Raw genomic sequence first — 22,378 nt, forward strand, 5'->3', positions numbered from 1 at the left:
GTATAGTATTTTAGTGATGTAGCTGTGGGCTTGTAAATAGTAAAACGGGTGTGGACCCACTACATCAGGTTTCAATCTTAATTCGTTAAAGGTATTTATCTGTCTCCTGGACTTACCCACTAGTTTCCCAATGCTACTCTGGCCTCCAGAGTGCCAGAGTTTTAATATTGGGGGTGATTTACAATGCTGAAAAGTAGGATTTTTCAGGAATTGTAGGGATAGGGAGTATCTCGGATTAAGTAACAGTATCTGTCTACTCTTGGTCCATGATTTCCATATTGTGAACAATAAAGGGTTTTTTGTAATGTCCTCAGGAAGTTCTGAGTATGGGGTATGTAGGAGGTTAGTCAGCGATATGAGGGAAAAGTTGACCCTCCAATATGATGTCTGTGTATATGGAGGTTTGCTGCAACCAGTCTCCCACAATGTGTAATTGGGCGGCTATGATATAACGTTGTATGTCCGGGAAGTTTATACCCCCATTTGTTTTGTGTTGTTGCAGGATGTGTAATCTAATTCGGGGTAATTTGTTGTTCCAAATGAAATGGCGCAACAACCCATTGATGGCCTTAATGTCCCTTGGTTTTAAAAAAACAGGGCGAGATTGAAAAATTTATAGTAGCTTGGGAAATATTACCATTTTTAGGAGATTAGCCCTTCCTAGAAAGGAGAGTGTGAATCCTTGCCATGTGATAAGTTGGGACCCCAGATATGAGATAAAGGCTCCTATATTCTACTTGTATAGGAGATTGGGGGATCTAGTAATTTGGATACCTAAGTAGGGAATAGAAGTGGTGTTCCAGTGGAAGTCATATCCAGGGGCCCAAGATGTATTTGCAGGGCCTTTTAGAAGCAGTGCTTCTGAGTTAGTTGTGTTAATTTTGAAACCCGATATGGAGCCAAATTTGATAATATCAAATAGTAAGGTGTCAAGAGAAGTTCTTGGATTGGTGATATATAACAGTATATCCTCTGCAAAGGCTGAGAGCTTCAGTTCAGTGGTACCAATGTGTATCCCCTCAAAGGGGGTCACTGAGAGTAAGTGTCTAAGAAAGGGGTCTATGGAGAGGTTGAATAAAAGGGGTGATAATGGGCATCCCTGTCATGTGCCACTGTTAATCTCAATGGGTGGAGTGTTACTTTCATTTATAGTGAAGGAGGTATGCGCCTGGTTTTGTGATCCGGTGAGAAAGTTTAGGAAAACATTTCCAAAACCTCTGTATCGAAGATTGGCGTGTAAGAAAGGCCATGACACAGAATCAAAGGCCTTTTCCACGTCTAGTCCCAGAAGCATTGTGGGTGCAGAGTGTGGGTTCAGAGCCTGTATCGTGGCCGCCACTGCCTGTCTAATCCCTTTGGTTGAGTGTCTATTTCTAGGAAAGCCTAATGCCTAATTGGTTCTGTGTAATTATGTTTCCCAGGATCAGTTGCATACGATCTGCGAAGATTTTCGTTAGCAATTTATAGTCCTCGTTTAATAGGGATATAGGTCTGTAGGAACCTATGTCTGTCGGGTTTTTATGTGGATTCTGGATTAGAATAGTACGTGAGCTGAAAAATTTATGTGGCCCAGATCCCTTTGTATAGATGTCATTCAGAAATCTAGTTAAGGGCGGTATTAAGTGGGGTGAAAGAATTTTGTAATATTCTGAAGATATGCCATCTGGGCCTGGTGTTTTATTATTTGGTAAGGCAGTGATGGCTTTTTGTACCTCCTCTTCCGTGACTGCCTGGTCTAGGAGTTGTTGATCTGTCAGTGAGAGTTTAGACAATGTTGTCTCCGAATCAAATTGTGTGGGTTTGTAAAACTCCAAGCAGAACTCTCTAATAGCTTGTTGGATTTGGTCTGGGATCAATATGGTTTCTCCCATAGTGGGATGAGTTAATTTCGGTATATCATATGAGGATCTACGAGGTTTGTGGATCTCTGCCAGCAGCTGGCCTATACGATTGCCCTAGAGGAAATACTTGTTGTTTATGGCATCAATGTGCCATTTAGCTTGTCCCTGCAGGTAGGTATCCAGAAGGGTTTTAGCTTCTATGAAAAGGGATTTATTCTCTGCCGATCTGTCTGATAAATAGGATTTATGTGCCTCCATAACACCAAGATTTAATATATTTAATTGTTTCTGTAGGTTGCTACGTCTATGTTTCAGATATGAGATGACATGACCTCTCATAACTGCTTTTGATGTCATCCAAAATAGGCTTGAATTATCTATATGTTCCTTGTTGTCCGTAGTGTAGTGTGACCAGTGCATATTTAGATATTTTTTTAAAATCCTCTGAGATAAATCGGTAAGAAGGAAATTTCCAATTAAGACTTTTGGTGGTCCTGCATCTATTGTAAGAGCTATGGAAGCGTGATCAGATATGGCCATTGTCAATATTTCCGCTGAGGCAATCGCAGGGAAGGCCTGTAATGACATTATGAAGAAATCAATACTGGAGTGTGATTGGTGAGCGTGTGAGTAGTGGGTATAGTCTCGTTTGGTCGTATGAAGTAGTTGCCAAGGGTCACATAGAGATAATTGGGTCATTAAGTCAAGAATGACCGAGGCTGCCACGTCATCCTGTGTAGATAAGCTAGTGCGGTCTATGTCATTATGTAAGGTGGTGTTACAGTCTCCCCCTATTTTTAGGGAATGAAGTGATTGTTGTAGTAGAAAGTTTAGTAAGTGAGAGAAAAAATTTGCATTAGGGTAATTAGGAGTGTATATATTGAGGAGGCTATATCGAGTGTCCTGGATTGGTATGTCCAAATATAGAAATCTCCCTTCTGGATCTGCGTAAGATGATTTATGTATGATGATCGTTACTCCTCTAGTTTTAGACGTGTGAGATGCTGTCAGGCAGTCACCTATCCAGTTAGCTTCCTCTTGGTTCCAATGTGTTTCTTGCAGGAAAATAATGTTCGGCTTTTTTAGGTGAGTTACAATTTTTTTCCATTTAACAACTGTGTTCAGTCCTGCTATATTCCAGGATACAATATTTAGTGTTTGGGGTTGTGGGTGTAAGTGTGTCAACATGTCCATATCAAAAGTACTCATCCTATTCCTGTGACTGGATAATGGTGTATGTTGGATCTGCCACTTCGTGAAGACGCCTCGTCCCAGCTAGCGAAGAGCCTCCTCGATTCCCGGAGCCCGGATGTTATGGGGGGGGGGGGTGACCATTGGTCATAGGAATGAAAAAACAAAGGTTAACATATAAATCTAATACATTTGACATTATGCAAAGGTAAAAGGGAAGGAAAAACATAACAGTGTAATTGTTAGACATTTATGAACTGAGTGAAGATGGAAAGTCTCCTCCCTGGGATTGTATTATTATAAGTCAGTCCAGTGCCTCCCTGATCAGGCGTCGTCTAGCTTCGGCTGGATCTTCATAGAACGATGGTCTGCCATCCTTCAGAACCTTCAGGCGGGCAGGAAACAGTAGTTGAAATCGGATCTTCTGTTCGAATAGGTATTTGCAGATTGGAGTAAAGGCCTTTCGTTTCAGTGCCACTGCAGCCGAAAAGTACTGGAATATCAGGATGTCATGGCCTTGTATTTTTAGGGGAGTATGCTTCCCATACATTCGGAAAATCATTTATTTGACGGTCCGGTTTGAATATTTGGCGATGACCGGTCTTAGTCTGTTGTCTCCATCTCCCCTCTGAGGCCCGATTCGGTGAGCCCTTTCGATGGTCAAAGGATCATATGGTGGGTTAAGGTTGAGAGCCAGTGGGACTTCTTTGGTGAGATAGGCAATAATGTCCTCAGCTGAGATTTTTTTCCGGAATTCCTATGAATCGTAAATTATTTCTTCTATCTCTGTTCTCCAAGTCCTTCAAATTTGTCATGTAGTATAATTTCGGCATTTTGTCTTTGCAACATAGCTTGGTCCAAATTCCAAAGTGTGTCCTCGTGTGACAATAATTTTGTTTCAAGGTCAATTATCTTTTGAGTGTTGGTTGTTATCTTTGTCAAGGCTGAGTTTATAGAGGCGTGTAAGATGTCAAAGCGTTTATCCGGTATTGGGAGGAGCTGTCGTGTGACTTTCTGTGCCATATCAAAAGCTGGTCCCTGCATGGAAACTGGGGAAAATTCAGGAGAGGGTGCTGGAGAAATATTTGGAGGGGTGATATCCCCATCCGAGAGTAAATCCATTGATGGTGAGGGTGCCTCTTCAACCGGTGGAGCCAGAGATTTTTGTTGCGTTTTTGTATTGTCTTTCGGCTGTTTTCCTTTAGACATATTCAATGTAGGTGGTTGTGATGATTGAGTGTGTCTAGTGTGTCTTAGGTTCGTGGCTGAGGAGGACTTGTGAAGGTATTTGTCCATCCCTATATGGGAAGAGTAGGAGAGAGAGATCAGTTTCTCCAAGAAGGGTATCCAATTAGTCTAGTTCATGTGGAGGCCCAGGGGGCCCAGATAGGCCATCTGTGTGTAAGAGTTCAGGGTCTTGTGTTTGGGTATATCTGGACATGTAACTGAGGGCATCCCAGTGGGATAACTAAGTATAATTTGTGATGTCAGTATTCCCCTTCAGGTATATGTTAACTTTCAGAGCAACGTCTCTAGAATACCCACCGAGCGGTTAAGTCCTCACGGCCAAACTTGTTGTGTCGTCGGAGTATAAACGGCTTTTGAATAAGATGGGTTGCCACAAGGGGTCCTATTATGTAGTATGAGAGCACTTTCAATATTTCAGGCAGGTAGGGAGGTTCAGGCCTAGACTCAGGGCGAGACACCCTTTCCCAGGTTCTCCAGGGAGCGTGGAGCAAGGATCGCTCACCTGTGGCAGCTTGTATCTGTGCTGTCCGGTATGACAGTTCCGCGGCAGCACTGAATCCCCTCTTATGGGAGCACTTTCAAAATTCTTCAGGCAGGTAGGGAGGTTCAGGCCTAGGCTCAGAGCCAGACACCCTTTCCCAGGTTCTCCAGGGAGCATGGGGCCAAGATTGCTCACCTGTGGCAGCATTTAGCTGTGCTGTTCGGGATGACAGCTCCGTGGCAGTGCTGGATCACCTCTCCGTTCACTGGAGACGAATGTTCCCAGGTCCAGCCTCAAAAGAGCAAAGTCTGAGGTGTCGTTCGGACATGTGGTGATGCCCAAGATGATGGACCGTGCAACGCGGTGCCATGCACCAGTCAGTAAATCCCGAATTTCGGGTCGTTTCCGGCAGAACTTTCGGGTCCCCGAGGTTTGTGTCCTCTGCAGTGTGCTTATGGACACCTTTTAGTGTTAGTTGAGGTGCGGATGTCGCCGATATCCCACAGATGGCACGCTGTTCTCCCGGAGCCTCTGTAAAACGCGGCCACTCTCGTTGCACACTATGTCACACAAAAATCTTTGGGAGTACAGTGCATTCTACGTCAACGAGTAATATGCCATTATTAGTAGATGTACCCCAATGTTCTTTAAGTTGTAACTATGTGGGGAAAGGGAAGCTAGAAACACTACTGCAGCAGACAATATAACCTGAGAGGTGGGATGTAGTGTTTTGTTATTTGCACTAATGGTGTAAGCAAAATATTACCAGTAAGCTCCAGCATTAGGTTTCTTTTATACAGCCCGGTGTGGGCTATAAAAACAAGTGTCAATCAACAAGAAACCTCGTTGATCGGTGCTCATTTGCTCCTTTCACAATGAGCAATGATCGGTTATGTGTGGGGACGATCGATCGTTCCTACGATCGTTCGTCCCCATACATTTCCATTATGTTGGCAACACATCTCACTGTTTACACGGTGAGATGTGCTGCCGACTAGCAACAATTTGATTTGCTCATTCAACAGCTAATTGTTGGCCTGTTTAATCCCTGATCGGGATCAAGCATTTGTAGGAACGCTTGTTTGCCTGATCATTGGCCCGAGTCATAGGACCTTTACACTTTATGATTGCAATTGTTCCCAGAATTTTTTTTAGCGTTTGTAAAATTTCTAAGAAGCTTAATAAATGGGTTGTCCAATAAGGACAACCTATATCTAAATGTCATATTAGGTAACATGGATGTCATAGAGGCGATCCCATGTTTAGGACACACTCTTTTAGCAAGTGAAGCGCTGCTGGCAAAAAAAGTTTTCAACTCTAGATGACTCAGCGCTTCCCCCAATTATAACAATTGATCAACTGATGATTTAGCTGTCGGACCTGCGTCAATCAGCTGATCGCCAGTGGGTTCTCATTTAGTCATTTAGAGAAGGGGGGTCGTCCAGATAGGATAACCAATTTAAAGTGAATGCAACCTTAATGTTCCATTATTTTATTTCTGCCAATCTCATAGCAACATAAAGAGAGTGGATATACTTCTTCTGTTGTCAGATGCTGCTGTTTGTCACATCAAATTGAGAATATGTTGAGACTGATCTATAAATCAACTGAAGCTTCCAAGCTACAAGAACTAACACAGTTTTGTCTTCTCACACAGAAATTAATATATTGTTATGCTGCGGGTGGGAAAACAATTTTCTTCTGAAATCTCGGCAGCTATGGGATATTGGCTTCTTCTGTTTGATACACAGGGCACTTTTGCTTGATTATTCTAGCATCTCAAAAATGAGAATGGACTCATGCATTTTTGCTCAGTGATATACAGTGGTCAGCAGTGTCCTCATACTAAGCTGCAAAATAGAGAATCAACACCACACGAAAGAAGAAATCTGATTATCGTATTTTTCAGATTATAAAACCCACTTGATGAGTTTAGTTGAAAGAAAAGAAGGCAGAAGCTTGCTGCCCCATTGAGTCAATTAGCAGTTGCTTTGTTGTTAGACACATCTTTATATTTTTCCAATTTTTTAAGCTAAAGTAGTGAGTGTTAGGAGTTATGCACATGTAGAGCCTTCTACAGAAACATATGAAGACCGTGCTACTTCATGCTAGGCACTCCGTGTCACACCATAGTACAACAATTGCGAGAAAATTTAAAATTTTTGGGAAATCGGAGACAAATGGAGATACAGTAGTGCCCCATAGACAGCAATGGGTGCTGTATTATGACTCCATACAAGTCAGAAGTTGTACGGAGCCGTAATACAGACATGTGCATGAGCCCTTATAGTAAGTCTTATAGTAAAACTTGTCATTGCTTATCTTCCAAGAAAAGACAATTTTGAATATGCGTCACCATTTTTGTCACTTTTGTGGCCTAATATTTTATTGCTAAGCTGTTTTTGTTCCTAGATTTCCACTTAAAAATAACAGCACTTTTGATTGGGGCAGCTCTAGAGGTGTACGTAGAAGAAAAGCAACCAATTAGAGCTCCACTTAATGACGTATACCTTTGTAGAAGTTAATATCTACAATTCTGCGCTGATTAATTCCACAATATATCTGTACAGGGTAGATATGTTATTCTTACTGAGAAAATATATCATTTTGGCAGCATGCAGCCTCCAGGGGGGAAGCAAACTGCATATGGATTTATACAGCAGGAATTGAACTCATTGGAAGAGCCTAGACGCTCTTCTTGAAAAATATAATATTACAAGTTATGTGTACTAGAATCTGAAGCTGAGACGTTGATCCAGGGATTTATTCTGATATTTGAAATAGGGGAATTGTTCCACCTAATGAGGAAATTGTCATTCATCTATATAACTAGGTACAGATCTGTATGCAGTGAGCTCCCCCTAATGGTGGCTACTGGTTTGCGTTATGTCATGGAAAGCAAAGGAAGCAGTTCAATACTTTTTGAAGCAGCTTTACATGTGACTGGAGAAAAATACATAAAATAATTCTGTAATCAGTACAAAATAAGTAAACATGTAAATGGTTAATGTACATTTGTGCTGACCTTGATGGGGCATATTGTCTATTCTTGAGGATTAGTTGGTTGTTTTTACCCAGGTAGTTTTATTTTCAGACAGAGCAGTTTATTTTGACAACAAGTGGATATGACAGTGTTCTGTATATTATGTAGAACTGTAACCAGAGAGCAGTTTTGTGTCCTATCTAATAGCAACAAAATAAACAATGCTGTCTGCTGTACTAAATATATAGCTGAGAGGGGCAAAACAATGTCAGAAAAATAACGTGATCAGCAGGAGCTATGCAGAAGAGCGGATCTTATTGGCTAGATTATTATTTTATTCGTAGTGGTAGCGTTATTAGTATTGTTGTTTCATTCATTTTAATTACATTTGGATAAATATTTTATTATTTCAAATTCCTTTTATTTATTGACCCCTTCCCACAATCTAGAACGTACATGTACGTCAATAGTTGGGGCTAAATTGTGCAATCTGACGTACATAGATTGATAACATGGGCTCAGAAATTGTGCCCACGCGATCACCAGCAGCAGTAGGCTGGTTGTGATTGACAGCTGCCTTCCTACACTAACATCTGGAATCGGAAGAAACTCCAATTTAACCTTAAGACACAACAATTATTTTGAAAATACATTTTATTAAAGGGTAACTAAAAGTTAAACAAACTTCTGACGTTATGGTGACATGTCAGAAGTTTTGATTGGTGGGGGTCCAAGCACTGTGACCCCTACCAATCGCTAAAACGAAGCTGCAGAAGCGCTCGTGTGAGCGCTGAGCCGCTTCATTTCTGTTCGGCTTTTTACGGAAATCGTGTACGGGCTCAATAGAAAGTCTTTGGGCCCGTACACCGTTACATCAGCTTTATGGATAAAGCCGAACAGAAACGAAGCGGCTCAGCGCTCCCACGATTGGTGGAGGTCTCATTTAATGTTACATAACTGTTAACAATATATACATGTTTGTTACCGCCCTAACAATAACAACCTGTAAAATAGGTAAAACACATTATTTAAGGTGACCTATAAAAAAAATGTAATTGTGGAATAAAAATGTATATTATTTAAACACTAATGTATATGTACCCCAAAATGGCGCCAAAATTTATTAATTTTGGAAAAGAAAACCCATCCACATTAATCATATTGTAATTGTTGCAGATTTTGAACATGTGAACTCACGCTTACAAAGCAGCTCTCCGTTCTTGCATATAGAGGGGGAGTCTCAAATGGGTGATTGCCCCCTATGACGCCTTATGCCTTTCTATGGCATATGGACAGGGGTTGCCACCCCGAGACAACTCTTTTAAATCTAAGTTCCTAAACGTAACTTAGACTATTTATTTGTCCTTGTTAACACACTGCAGTTTTGATGTGTTTCTTTTTTCAGCCAAAGGGGAATTTGATCCAAAGTATAAATCCTTCCTTTATTCCTTTTTTCTCTATGGGATCTATCCAGGATTTGACTATTCTTGTGCAGATGGTGTTGTATTGTGAAATAGAAAATCCTATTCAAATACTCTTTACCTTCTAAAGCAGCACAAAGCTGAGGAATCTAAATGAATGGAAAAATGACTTTCTAAATTCCCCGTTTCAGCACACATGCCCTGGGATTTTCTTGATTGACTTCTATTAGGGAAAAACTGTTATAATAAAAATAAAATAAAATAAACAAGTAAACTTGACCGGTTGCAACAGTGTGAAACCCTCAGATGTAGGACCTCGAGACAACATGTGACTCACAAATACAAGGACTGAGTCGGCTTGAAAGAAAGAAGTGGTCCGGCACAGAGTGCCACCATTAAACCAGGATTTATTTCTCTATGTTAGAAACGACAAGAGGCAGGATAGATCACCAGCTTCACAGAGCCCTTATTCATAGCAAAGCCAATAACAAAAGTGTCTGCACAGCCACACACGCAGTTTCAATACAAACAGTTCTAGTAACAATTTCTAGAACTCTTTTAATTAAGGATAAAGCCATTTTTGGCCCTTTGGGACCACATTTTTATTTTTTTTGCCTTCCAGCATTTCCACAGCTATAAGTTTTTTTTATTTTTTTGTGTATTGTAGCTTTATAAAGTATTACTTTTTCCAGAATAAGTGTTTTTTTTTTTAGCCATGATTTTGCGGTACATATAAGTTAACATTTAATCTATATTAATTTTTTATTATGCATTATATAAGAAATAATTTATAAAAAAGCTGTTCTGACATAGTTGGTTTTTTTTAACTCGTTTTCGGGCGTTTTAACGCCTCGAATTACGCCTAAAAAAACGGCTCCATTACGCCTACAAACATCTGCCCATTGCTTTCAAAGGGTTTTACAATGTTCTGTTCCCACGAGGTGTTATTTTACGTGTCGCTGTCAAAATACGGCACGTAAAAAGACACCCGTGAAAAAGAAGTGCATGTCACTTCTTGGGACATTTTTGGAGCCGTTTTTCATTGACTCCATTGAAAAACAGCTCCAATAACGTCCGTATAATACGGCGCGAAAGACGCGAGTTGCTACAAAAACGTCTGAAAATCAGGAGCTGTTGTCGCCAGAAAACAGGTCCGTATTTTCAGACGTATTTTGCTACTGCGTGTGAACATACCCTTAATTGTATGCTGCTCACCATTCACCAATAATAAAACATTAGCCTTACTGGGTTACCAAATGTATATATGTTTTTTGCAACTTTACTTTTATTCACCTTATATTTATATTTTATTTAACATTATTTTTAGTTCAATACTACTGGATATTTTTTTTTAAATATTTATACTGGACTATTCTGGGGGCTTTACTGAGGACCCAGACTGCCAGTATAAAACCACCAGCGCCAGCTATGTCCCCTATGCATCTTTAGACCCATTATATTTCAGTAACTTGCACAATCTGAGGCGTTAAATGACTGATATTAGAGGTTTCTCTGATCCTGTCCGTTACAGCAGGAGCTTCCCTTCCGCTGTTGATTGTGCAGGGATGATTGCTATGCCCCCGCTGTACACCATAGGGCCTTAAGGCAAGGAAAACCATAAGATATAGTTATGTCATGGTGTGCCAAGGGTTTAAAAACGTGAAAGAAAAAGAAAAAACGATATCATAGCTGATTGAAATATATATATATATATATATATATATATATATATATATATATATTTTATTCTATATATCCCCCCTTTTTTATTTTCATAATCTACTTTTACAATATATTATTACATTTTCTATGGTCTATGACAGCTTTTTTCTCTGCTTTGTCACGTTACAAGTATCTTCTATTTTACAATTTGCTCCATGGCTCTCACCCGTCCTTGAAAGCTATAATTTTGTGTAGTGTAATGCATACTACAGGATTGCAGAAAACACATAAAACGCTACAGTACTTTGCTTCTTTTTTTACACAACACATTTATGGGTAGCAGTTTTCACCTGGTGTGAGTCAGGCTATTTTTGGCTTACCCCAATTAATTGCAAAAATCTCCTGTTTCCAATTTAACTATGGCCAAAGGGATAATTGGTTTTCTAATGCAGGCTTTGCTATACTTTGTCTCACTATCTGGTGGAAGATTTTTTGTATATTGTTTCAGGAGTGCAGCTCTTTCCCTGGTGAGATAAGCATCAGTTTTTTCATACTTCGCCTTGTTTAAGTGTATAAGTCGTTTCTTACTATTGTATATACAATAAAATATCGCTGCTTAAAATATTGTAATGGAGCCCAAGTACGGAAGAGGTATATTTTTCTTAGCATTTTAAGAGTATCTATCATTTAGACCAAGCTTTTAAATGAAGGCATCTAAGGAATTGGTTGTTACTACTGCTAGATAATGCCGCCCAAACCAACATTTAGGGGCAACAAAAAAGATTATTTTGTATTGAAATCATTGCGTCCCTTTTGTCTGATGGGCTAAAATGGATGACACAGTCTGCTAAAGTGGCATAGAGGAAGACCCTTAACACCCTTGTAATCATGCCACTTGAAATTTACTTTAAATGAGAACTTTTATATAATGCCCACTCACAGTTAAACTAGCAGGTGCCAAGAGCCATGTTTGTGCAGCCCAAAAAACTGTGTCAGCCTCCCAATCATACTTGACGGTATGGCCGTGCAGTATATTTTCATAGTGGATGACTTGCCAAGAGCTGGCACCAATCATCATGGGTACATGACATCTCCCACCCCCTAGCTTTGTCCCTATATTGAGAGTAAAAATGATTCATTTTCTCAAAAGTGCACTCATACCATGGACTTGGCAACCAATAATTGTACGCTCTTCAATCTGTCCATTGTTAATCTACCAAATGAAGAAATAGGGTCAGATAGAAGGAAGCAAGACTGCAGGATCAGACTACACATAATTTAATTGTGGTCTGTTACCATGGAGATGCATATGTCTGTGTAGTAGCTAGGGACACAAAACAGTAGGACATTTTTAATGTAGACTATATGCAGAGTTGCTTCATTTTTCATTTTAGATGCATTAAATAAGTTTTAAAAAATGGGTACGGAGGTGTGTTTAGCCCTTAAATATGTGGTATACACTCAAAATCTGCAATAATTCTATTCAGGCGTCTGATTGCTTGTTATTTTTTCACATCACTTATTTAACTTATTTAACAGTTTTATCGTGTGCAGTTTAACATTGTTTTACTTCTTACAGATGAAAATAATAAAGCTCATACTTTGTTCCACAGAAAGACAAAGAAGATCTATGGCTGGAGAAAAAGTTCCTTGGGAATAAAGACCACATTGTTCTAGAACACCTACAATGGAATATGGGATATGAAGTTCAGATAATAGCAACAAATAGACTCGGTCATTCTGAGCCCACAATGTATGAATTCATAATGCCACCAAAACCTAATATTATTGCAGGTAAGGTCATTTATTATTCACCTTATATCATGTCACTACAGGTCAAATAAAAAGAATTGAAACTTAAAGGGGATGTATAAGATTAGAAAAATATGTCTGCTGTCTTCCATTAACAGTGCCATTATAGTTCAGTCTCTGATATTGCAGCGTTTACTTCAATGGTACTGAGTTGCAATACCAAACACAGCCCATGGACAGGACTAGAGGGACGTATACACTTAAAAAACTTTTTTTAATTTGTTGTAGGTCTAAGTTTTAACATTTGTGCTAGCTGAGTAATTATTGTATTTAAAATGACAAAACATCATTTATTAATTGGCCAGTGGCCTACAGGGCTGAAAATGTATGACAAAGAATGTATATTAAAATGTGTCAATGGGCAAAACCACTTTATAAGGAACAGTGTACTCTGTGTTCTCATGTATTGGAACATATCCTATATACTTAGGAGCAGGTGTAGTACCAAGTTAAGAGCAGTTTCTATGCCATTTGCTTTGAAAAGGTAGAAATAAATTATATTCACACAAATATATTCAATTGGCACATACACCATACACTTCAATAACGTAACAGAATATCTGCGATGGTGCTCAGTGTCATCCACACGGAAATTAGAAGATCACATAATATAGAAAATCTTGAAGGAAAATAGACACGGCACTCACCAATTCAATGTTTCTTCACTTTATTTTATTTTCCATAAAAAACACATGGGCTGCAGGAGCAAAACGCAGTATTCCAAACATCGGCACGACAGCCATTTCACATCACATGACGCTTCCTCATGGTCTATCATACGTGTATTTATAGCGATCACATGACTGCAACAACGTATCACATATAATGCTAATACAAATAGGGCACATAACAAAATTGCAGCGTGACAACATATAAGCATAACCTTAAAAAAAAAAAAGTACATGAGGATAAATATTATTATGAACCATTGATATGTTAGCATAGTGTTCCAATCATTGCGATCATTTAACAACATAGGGCCCAAGGAATCAAATTGGGCAATCCACATATCTTATATTTTCAACAATGTTTCATGTCTATTATGACCTGATTTAACCTGTACTAATCCCACAAATCTCACACAAGTAGCATCACCTCGGTGACATTCTCTTATATATTGGAATAATCGCGGGGAACCATTGCCAGTAGTTATCGATCTACAATGTTCCCTAATTCGAACAAACATCGATCTGATAATCTTACCAATATAGAAAAAGTGGCAAGAACACTTAAAGGGAGTCTGTCACCAGAATGTCCGTATTAAACTAGTAACAGTGTATTGTAGAGGAGACTAACCTGTTTCTAACGTTTATTTTCAATTTCTGGCGTCACCGTTGCTCCTAAATGCTCTTACATCGCTCACCAGTTCAACCCCCCTCCCTTCTTACATTGATTGACAGGGGCCAGGGACCGTAATTGGTGCGTTCATGCCTGGCCCCCATACAGTCTGTAATGCGCGCACTTCCCTGCTCTTTACTCGGTGCATGCGCAGTAGTGCTGATTAGAACAGAGAGCAGAAAGATTGTACTGAGCATACGCCCAGTAAAGAGCAGGGATGCGCGCACTTTACAGACAGTACGGGGCCTGGCATGAGCCAGATTACGCTGACTGGCTCCTGTCAATCAATGTAAGAAGGGAGGGAGTGGGGTTGAACTGGGGAGCGACGTAAGAGCATTTAGGGGCAACGGTGACACCCTCGTTGCACCTCATGCTCATTATCATAAAGTTAATAAAACAGATTTCTCTGCAAAGGAGGCAGTAAGCAGAAATTTAAAATAAACGTTAGAAACAAGTTAGTCTCCTTTACAATACACTGTTACTAGTTTAATACGGACACTCTGGAGGCAGACTCCCTTTAATTAAGTATACAACATAATCCGTACGACATGTAATGAAGACTCTAACTTCAAAAATGACCGACCCGAATCTAATACATCTATCTCTTATAATATACCGGCAAAAGGAACAGTTGCCACATTTATGGTTACCAGGGGAAAGGGAACAGTCCAACCAAGTACCCTAACTAGAGACAAATTTACTCTTAACAAATTCATCTCTAAGATTGTGCAATCTTTTAATTGAGACAATAGGTTGATTTTTTGCTATTTCATGTAGGTCACTATCACTTTCAATAATATGCCAGTAATGATGGATTGTACGTCTGATAGTGTCAGACATTGGACTGTGTCTAAATGACAAGGCAAACTTCCTAGACTGTCTAGGTTTCTTTGTACAATAAATGAAGTCCTTCCCATCAATAGAACTGGCTCTACACAGCGCTTTATCAATAAATTGAAGTGGGTAACCCTTACTCTGTTATCTAGCTTTCACATCTGCTTCTTGGTTGCGAAAGTCTTCTTCAGTAGAATTAATCCTTCACAACCTGAAGAATTGTCCATATGGGACCGCTTTCTTAATGTGGGGGAGGGGATCGCTATCAAAATGTAACAGTGAATTGGTGAAAGTAGGTTTGCGGAACCCTTTAGTACATAGTTCACCATTCTGACGTATAAATAAACATCCAGGAAGTCAATAATTTGCCCTCCAAACTGGACTGTAAATCGCATATTAAAATTATTTATATTTAAATAGGGTATAAGTTCAAAAAATTCCTTTTCAGTACCAGACCATATTAACAGCACATCGTCTATGTATCTAGTTTATCGATGTATGTGCTGTAAAAAGGTATTGCAAATGCAGTATACCTAAGATGCCTCAGATTCAGCTAAAAATATATATTTGCATATGTTGGGGCAACTGGTGTTCCCATTGCCGATCCCATACATTTTTGGTTCCATTTGCCATAAAAAATGAAGGCATTATGGGACAATACAAAAAGGAAAGAGTCACAGATAAAGTTGGTACTTTTTTAGCTTGTGTAATCAACCTACGGACCCGCAATGAGACCATCACTATGTATAATACGAATATATAAGCTCTCCACAACAATAGAGGCTAAGTGGAAAGAGCTGCTCCAAGTAAACCCTTCAATTAATCTAAGCAGAGCCTTAGTATCAGCTAAATAGGAAGTTGAGCTTCCAAGAAATAGACGTAAGTACCAATCCAAATATTCTGATAAAGGAGCCGTAAGAGACCCACATCCTGCCACAATGGGGTGTCCCGGAGGTCTACTAATTATTTATGGATCAGCAATGGGCACTCCGGTTGCCCCAACATATGCAAATATTTTTTTGGCTGATTTTGAGGCATGATACGTATATTGCATTTCCAATACCTTTTTACAGCATAGACGATGTGCTGTTAATATGGTCTGGTACTGAAAAGGAATTCTTTGAATTTATATCCTTTTTAAATATAAATTATGTTAATATGTGATTTACAGCCCAGTTTGGATGGCACAGATGAATTGGTTAATAGTAAATTTGTCTCTAGTCTAGACTTGGTTGGATCGTTCCCCTTTCCCTGGTAACCATAAGCAACTGTTACAACTGTTACATTTGCAGGTCCATTATAAGAAATAGATGTATTAGATTAAGGGCGGTAATTTTTGAAGTTAGAGTCTTCATTACGTGTCATACGTATTATGTTGTATACTGCAATAAGTGACTTGCCTTTTTTTCTATATTAGTAAGACCATCAATGTTCGTTACATTTGGAGTACATTGTAGATCGATAACTAATGGCAATGGTTCCCCACGATTAATCCAACATATACGAGAATGTAATGGAGGCGATGCTACTTGTATGAGCTTTTCGGGATTAGTAAAGGTCATAACAGACATGAAACATTGTTGAAAATATAAACTAAGTGGATTGCCCAATTTGATTCCTTGTGCCCTATGGGGTTAAATGATCATAATGATTGGAACATTGCTAACATAACAATGGTTCATAATAATATTTAACCTCATGTTCTTCCCCCTTTTATATTTTAATCTTGCACTTATATGTTGTCATTTTTGCAATTTTTTAACATGCGCTATTTTTATTAGAATCAGATGTGCTACGTTATTGTGGTCATGTGATTGCTATAAATACATGTAAAATATGATACACATCATGGGATGCACCACGATGAAGCGTCATGTGACGTGAAACGGATGTTGGAGCACTGCGTTTTGCTCCTGCAGCCCATGTGTTTTTTATGGAAAAGAAAATAAAGTGTAGAAACATTGAATTGGTGAGTCTGAGTGCCGTGTCTATTTTCCTTCTAGACTTTCTATGATACGTAGAAATAAATGATTTACCTGCTATTCCTGATTTTATTAGGTAGTTAAATCTAGACCTGTCCATTTTGATGCTCTGTATAAGCCCTGACATAAATAAGGGTTTATTCACAAACAGCAGGAATGATGTGATAGCACAACAAAAGCGCCACAAAAATTCTATTTACATGTGGAACTGTACTAATGTAAAACTACAACCACAAAAGCTTCAAAACCACAACAAAAATGTATGTGGATAAGTGTGGTTACTGCTGCGGAACCTAGGGAAGGGATTTATGGTAAAGGTTTTATTGATAGTATAACTTGGTCACGTGTCTTTTATTTGATAATAAATACTTCAAAATCAGGATGTCTTAAAGTCCAACCCGGAATATAATATCTAGGGTCAAGTGACAATGTGGAGTGGAAACCTCCTAAAATGCTGGTCTCGTGATTTCATAAGAAAAGATCCCGGTGTCCTTGTTCCACTTCAAAGCCTCTTCTCCATATCAATAAATAATACTATAGTGTTTCATAGTGAGTAAAGTGTTATGAAATATATATTGAGACCAATAGTCCTTGTCCGATTGGGATACCTTGGGCCCAACCTCTATCTATATAGAGCTTGTGTATACCCATGTAGAACATAGGATATATCAATAAGGTGTAATAGGTTGTTTGGGAATTGAGCCATAAAAAATAGACCCTAGTGGCAAGTAATTGGATCCAAAGTCACCTCGAAATGGGGTTTTCTTCTGCTAGACCTCTGTGGCCCATTATTTTTATGAAGGGCTGCACTCAATGGAGGATCCTCTGGTACTCTGGTGGGTTAGTCCGACCCTGCGAACAGCTATAAAATATTATGGTGGCTGCAGTGCTCTAGATATATCTCAACGCATATCGATTTTTATACTGTGATGAATTTAGTCTATATTCCATTATATCGTAAACGCTTTAGTATAAAATAAGTTTCTTTGCTATACATAGGGAAACATACTGTAACTGATGGATTTTTCAAAAACATTGATGGATCTGTGTGTCTTCATGCGGACAGAAATACATCATAACATTTCAGCTACTGCTCGTATAGACCTGCACTAGGCACATTATAGTTTGCACAATTTTAGTTTCAATAACTTAAATTTTAGTTTCTCCACCATGAAAAGTAAGGCACAAAATTGAACATCATTTTCTCATCACTGCCTAAGATGCTGCTGTGACAAATGCCTTTTGGGAAATGCAGGTGTAAGTATTAAATCGATACAGTGGAGTTCAGTATTTATGGGGATTAAGTCTGATAGGAGTTTATTAATTCTTCAGATGTCACTAGAAATAGTCTCTTGAGCAATTTCACAAACACTGAGCAAAACTTCCCTCAACAGAGATATTGGCAAATTTTTACTGTAAAAATATTTCTTCAAAAAAGGAAAATGTTACTTATTAGTTTTTTCGTTGACACAGCCATATGAGGGCTTATTTTTTACGGGACAAATTGTACTTTCTAGTGGTGCTATTTAATATTATGTGTGATGTACTGGGAAGCTGGAAAAAAATTCAGAATGGGGTGAAATTGGGAAAAAAACAGCAGTTTGGCATTTTCTTATGGGTTTCGTTTTTACGGTGTTCACCGTATGGTGAAAATGACATGATACCTTTATTCTGATGGTCAGTATGATCACGGTGATACCAAATTTATCTAGTTTTTGTTATGTTTTAGTACCTTTCAGAAAATTTCAATGTTTGGAAGAAACAATATTGCCATATCGTGACCCCCGTAACTATTTATATTTCTGTGTACAGAGCTGTGTAAGGCGTTTTTTTACACAATTTTGGGGAATGTCTGGCATTTACATCACTTTTTATTTTATTTTATTTTTTTGGGGGTGTTGAAGTGGAGAAAAACTGCGATCCGGACATTTTTACCTTTTTTCCCGCTATGGCGTTCACGCATTGGAAAAATATTTAAATATTTTTATAGTTCGGGCATTTTTGGACGCGGGGATACCTAATGCATTTGTTTATTTTTGTTTATTTATTTTTATATTTAATCTAGGGAAATATTATATTTTTTTATTTATTTTTAGATTTTTAAAAACTTTTTTTTTTTTAAATTGTATTACTATTTTTTAGCCCCCTCTAGGCGGCTTGAACCTGAGATCATTAGATCACTTATGACATAGACTGCAATGTCACAATAATGCAGTCTATGGCAAAATCACGGCATTGCTCTTGAGACCTGCCACAGTCAGTCTTCCTATAGCAGGGCTGGGAGATCGTTCAAAAGGCTCTCAGCTGCTATAGGAATACACCACCTCCTTCGATCTCAACACAGGCAGCCATTGACCAGCCCCAAAGTGAAAGGGGCAGTAAAAACCCCTCAGATGCCATTGGTCACATCTGACACCAGCATCTGTGGGGTTAAATACTTGCGTCCAGAGATGTTTCTGATCCTAAGCATTGCCGCTGGGTCCCTGCTGTGTAACACCACAGAGCACCTAGCGGCTATGGCCCACTATGGCCCTCGGAGCGGGCGCCATTTTTAAAAACCCTTTCCCGACTTAAATCACCAGTGGAGTGAGGGGAAAGGGTTAAGGTGACAGTGGGGCCCCTTACATACTGGGTCCCTGTGCACCTGCACAGGTTGCACCAATAGTATATTTGCCCCGACATTACATACTTAGTTATAATTTGTTACAAATATTTCCAATATCATGGTTATATAACTACACATACCCTGCATATCTGACTTATAGTCTAACAAATAGACAAAGTACAATCAGCCTTATGTGTGGTGGTCCTATTCCCTTCATCTAGGACCTCACAGGAGGTAAGCATAGGAACAGGTCTGTCACTACTTTATGCTGCCTCAGACAGGGCAGCATAAATATCTGATCAATCCACTTCAATTGTGGAATTTTGTCTAAAAACACCACTAAAACAGCACACACTAAAACATGGTGTATGTACAGATGTAGCCATCTATGTGTTGACTTTTAACGCATTAACTACACAGTGTCAGGACACTTTAACTTGACTATTCCAATGGTTTTTCAATGGGCTTTGTTGTGTGATATCACTCTGCAGCAAGTTATCAGAGTCCAGATAGACTTGGCTACATCTGTATACATATTAAAATTGGGATATAGACTACAACGCTGTGAATGAAACTGGTCAAAGTCTCTGATACAAGGTTTGAGGCAGAACACCATCACATTTGTTTCTCTGTGGGACACTAAAATACATTTCCGCACAGAGAGCCATGTAACCTAAGGCGGGCCCTGGCTTCATCTATAGATATGTATGCAGGAACAGTATATATGTGAATACATCTGTGAATTGATGTAGATTTATCTGCTATCTCTACTTCTCTGTCGTAAGATTTTTCTTTTTTTTTATGTAGGGTTTGTCAGCATGCACATTCTCATTCCCTGAAGAATTAATGCATCTTAATGAGTTAATTAGAAGATTTCACAGAGAAGTTGGCACACAAAGCAGGCGCTTCTCCTCTTCATTAATTTCAATTTAGTTTTTCTATGGGATTATAAATTTAAGGGTTAAAAAATAAATCATTCATTTACAGAAAAAGAGTTTCTAGCTGCTCGTTGTCATTGTCGTAGGTCAAACAGTGTAACATTGAACCTAAGCTGTAATTCAGTATTGTTATGGGCTGAAGTGAATATATTTCTACCCAGAATTTTGCCGTTAACTAGAAATGTAAAGTAATTTCACTGTTTCCCACTTGTCAGTAGCTGATCCCAGCAGAGAGTTTAGAATGGATAGAAATAGGAAAATAAAATATAATACTAAGTAGAGCTTTAGGACTGAGTGCCGTATTTAAGCTTACCAATAGCAGTAATTCTGAATTGCACATTACATGCAAGTTTCCATAAAGTGGAGTAATTATATGGACTATCTTTTGTCTGAAACCATATAGCAGTGCTGGGTCAGCGTGTTTCTATTTTCTCCAGTTGTTTAGTAAATAATACATTTCTGTACAATGCTTATTTTATGCAACACATAGAGAAAGACACGGAGTCATGTACTATTATGGTTTTAAATGCCAAAAGGCATAGGAAAATACAAACTTTATTGGACAATACAGAGTAAAATTAGTTAAAATAGAGACTTCAAATCGGACAACTGTATTTCAGTTGTACGAAGGACATAGGAGCACACAGTTGTCAAAGAGAAAACTACAAAAAAGGGGCTACATAGCCATTTGAAAAGTAGCAATCAAATAACAATATTCTATGTAAAACAGAGTATAGGCAAGTTTGCATCACATAAAAAAATGTAACACTAGTAGAATATACGCCGTACTAATCACTGTGGAGGGTGAGGTAGATTTTAACGATACTATACGTTGTAACAAGAATCATATTTGATAAGCGCCAATAAATATCCTTGGCGTGTATAAGACTAAGGAAGGGGACACAATGGTTCCCAAGAAGTGGCAAAAATATAGGTTAAGTTATAGTGCAAAAGTTTAAATGACTAACCCATGTTGCTCCAAAAGTCCGGTAACTCCAAGGTAAGGAGAGAACCCCAACGCGCGTTTCGCGTGGATGGCTTTTTCAAGGGGTGTTCTAACGTATGTTCATGTGCCACTTTAAATACCCTGCATAGTTTGATCAGTTGGTAACTTTGGCACCAATAGGAATCTGAGCTGTATGGACGTGCGTGTCAGACAGAGACATTGCGAGAGTCACGCATCGTACCGCCGAGACCCGACCACGCATCCCTTTGGCAAACAAGACTTAATACTTGGTGGCAAAACCCTTGTTGGCAAGCACTGCAGTCAGACGTTTTTTGTAGTTGATGATGAGGTTTGCACACATATTAGATGGAATTTTGGCCCACTCCTCTTTGCAGATCATCTGTAAATCATTAAGATTTCGAGGCTGAACGCTTGGCAACTCGGATCTTCAGCTCCCTCCATAAGTTTTCGATGGGATTAAGGTCTGAAGACTGGCTAGGCCACTCCATGACCTTAATGTGCTTCTTTGTGAGCCACTCCTTTGTTACCTTGGCTGTATGTTTCGGGTCATTGTCGTGCTGGAAGACCCAGCCACGAGCCATTTTTTATGTCCTGGTGGAGGGAAGGAGGTTGTCACTCAGGATTTGACGGTATATGGCTCCATCCATTCTCCCATTGATGCGGTGAAGTAGTCCTGTGCCCTTAGCGGAGAAACACCCCCAAAACATAATGTTTCCACCTCCATGCTTGACAGTGGGGACGGTGTTCTTTGGGTCATAGACAGCATTTCTCTTCCTCCAAACACGGCGAGTTGAGTTAATGCCAAAGAGCTCAATTTTAGTCTCATCTGACCACAGCACCTTCTCCCAATCACTCTCAGAATCATCCCGATGTTCATTTGCAAACTTCAGACGGGCCTGTACATGTGCCTTCTTGAGCAGGGGGACCTTGCGGGCACTGCAGGATTTGAATCCATTACGGCGTAATGTGTTACCAATGGTTTTCTTGGTGACTGTGGTCCCAGCTGCCTTGAGATCATTAACAAGTTCCCCCCGTGTAGTTTTCGGCTGAGCTCTCACCTTCCTCAGGATCAAGG

General features: G+C 39.2%; 1 protein-coding gene across 3 annotated transcripts in view; it reads left to right on the forward strand.

The window, feature by feature from the left end:
- Positions 1-22,378, forward strand: part of NCAM2 (neural cell adhesion molecule 2) — a 276,456-nt gene that overhangs the window by 226,351 nt on the left and 27,727 nt on the right. For all 3 annotated transcript variants that reach the window (XM_075854510.1, XM_075854512.1, XM_075854511.1), the window contains exon 15: positions 12,441-12,621. In XM_075854510.1, the coding sequence (XP_075710625.1) occupies positions 12,441-12,621 (181 nt within the window). The remainder of the gene's footprint in view (positions 1-12,440; positions 12,622-22,378) is intronic.

Source organism: Rhinoderma darwinii, chromosome 2 (assembly GCF_050947455.1).
Source record: "Rhinoderma darwinii isolate aRhiDar2 chromosome 2, aRhiDar2.hap1, whole genome shotgun sequence".
NCBI classification, from domain to species: domain Eukaryota; kingdom Metazoa; phylum Chordata; class Amphibia; order Anura; family Rhinodermatidae; genus Rhinoderma; species Rhinoderma darwinii.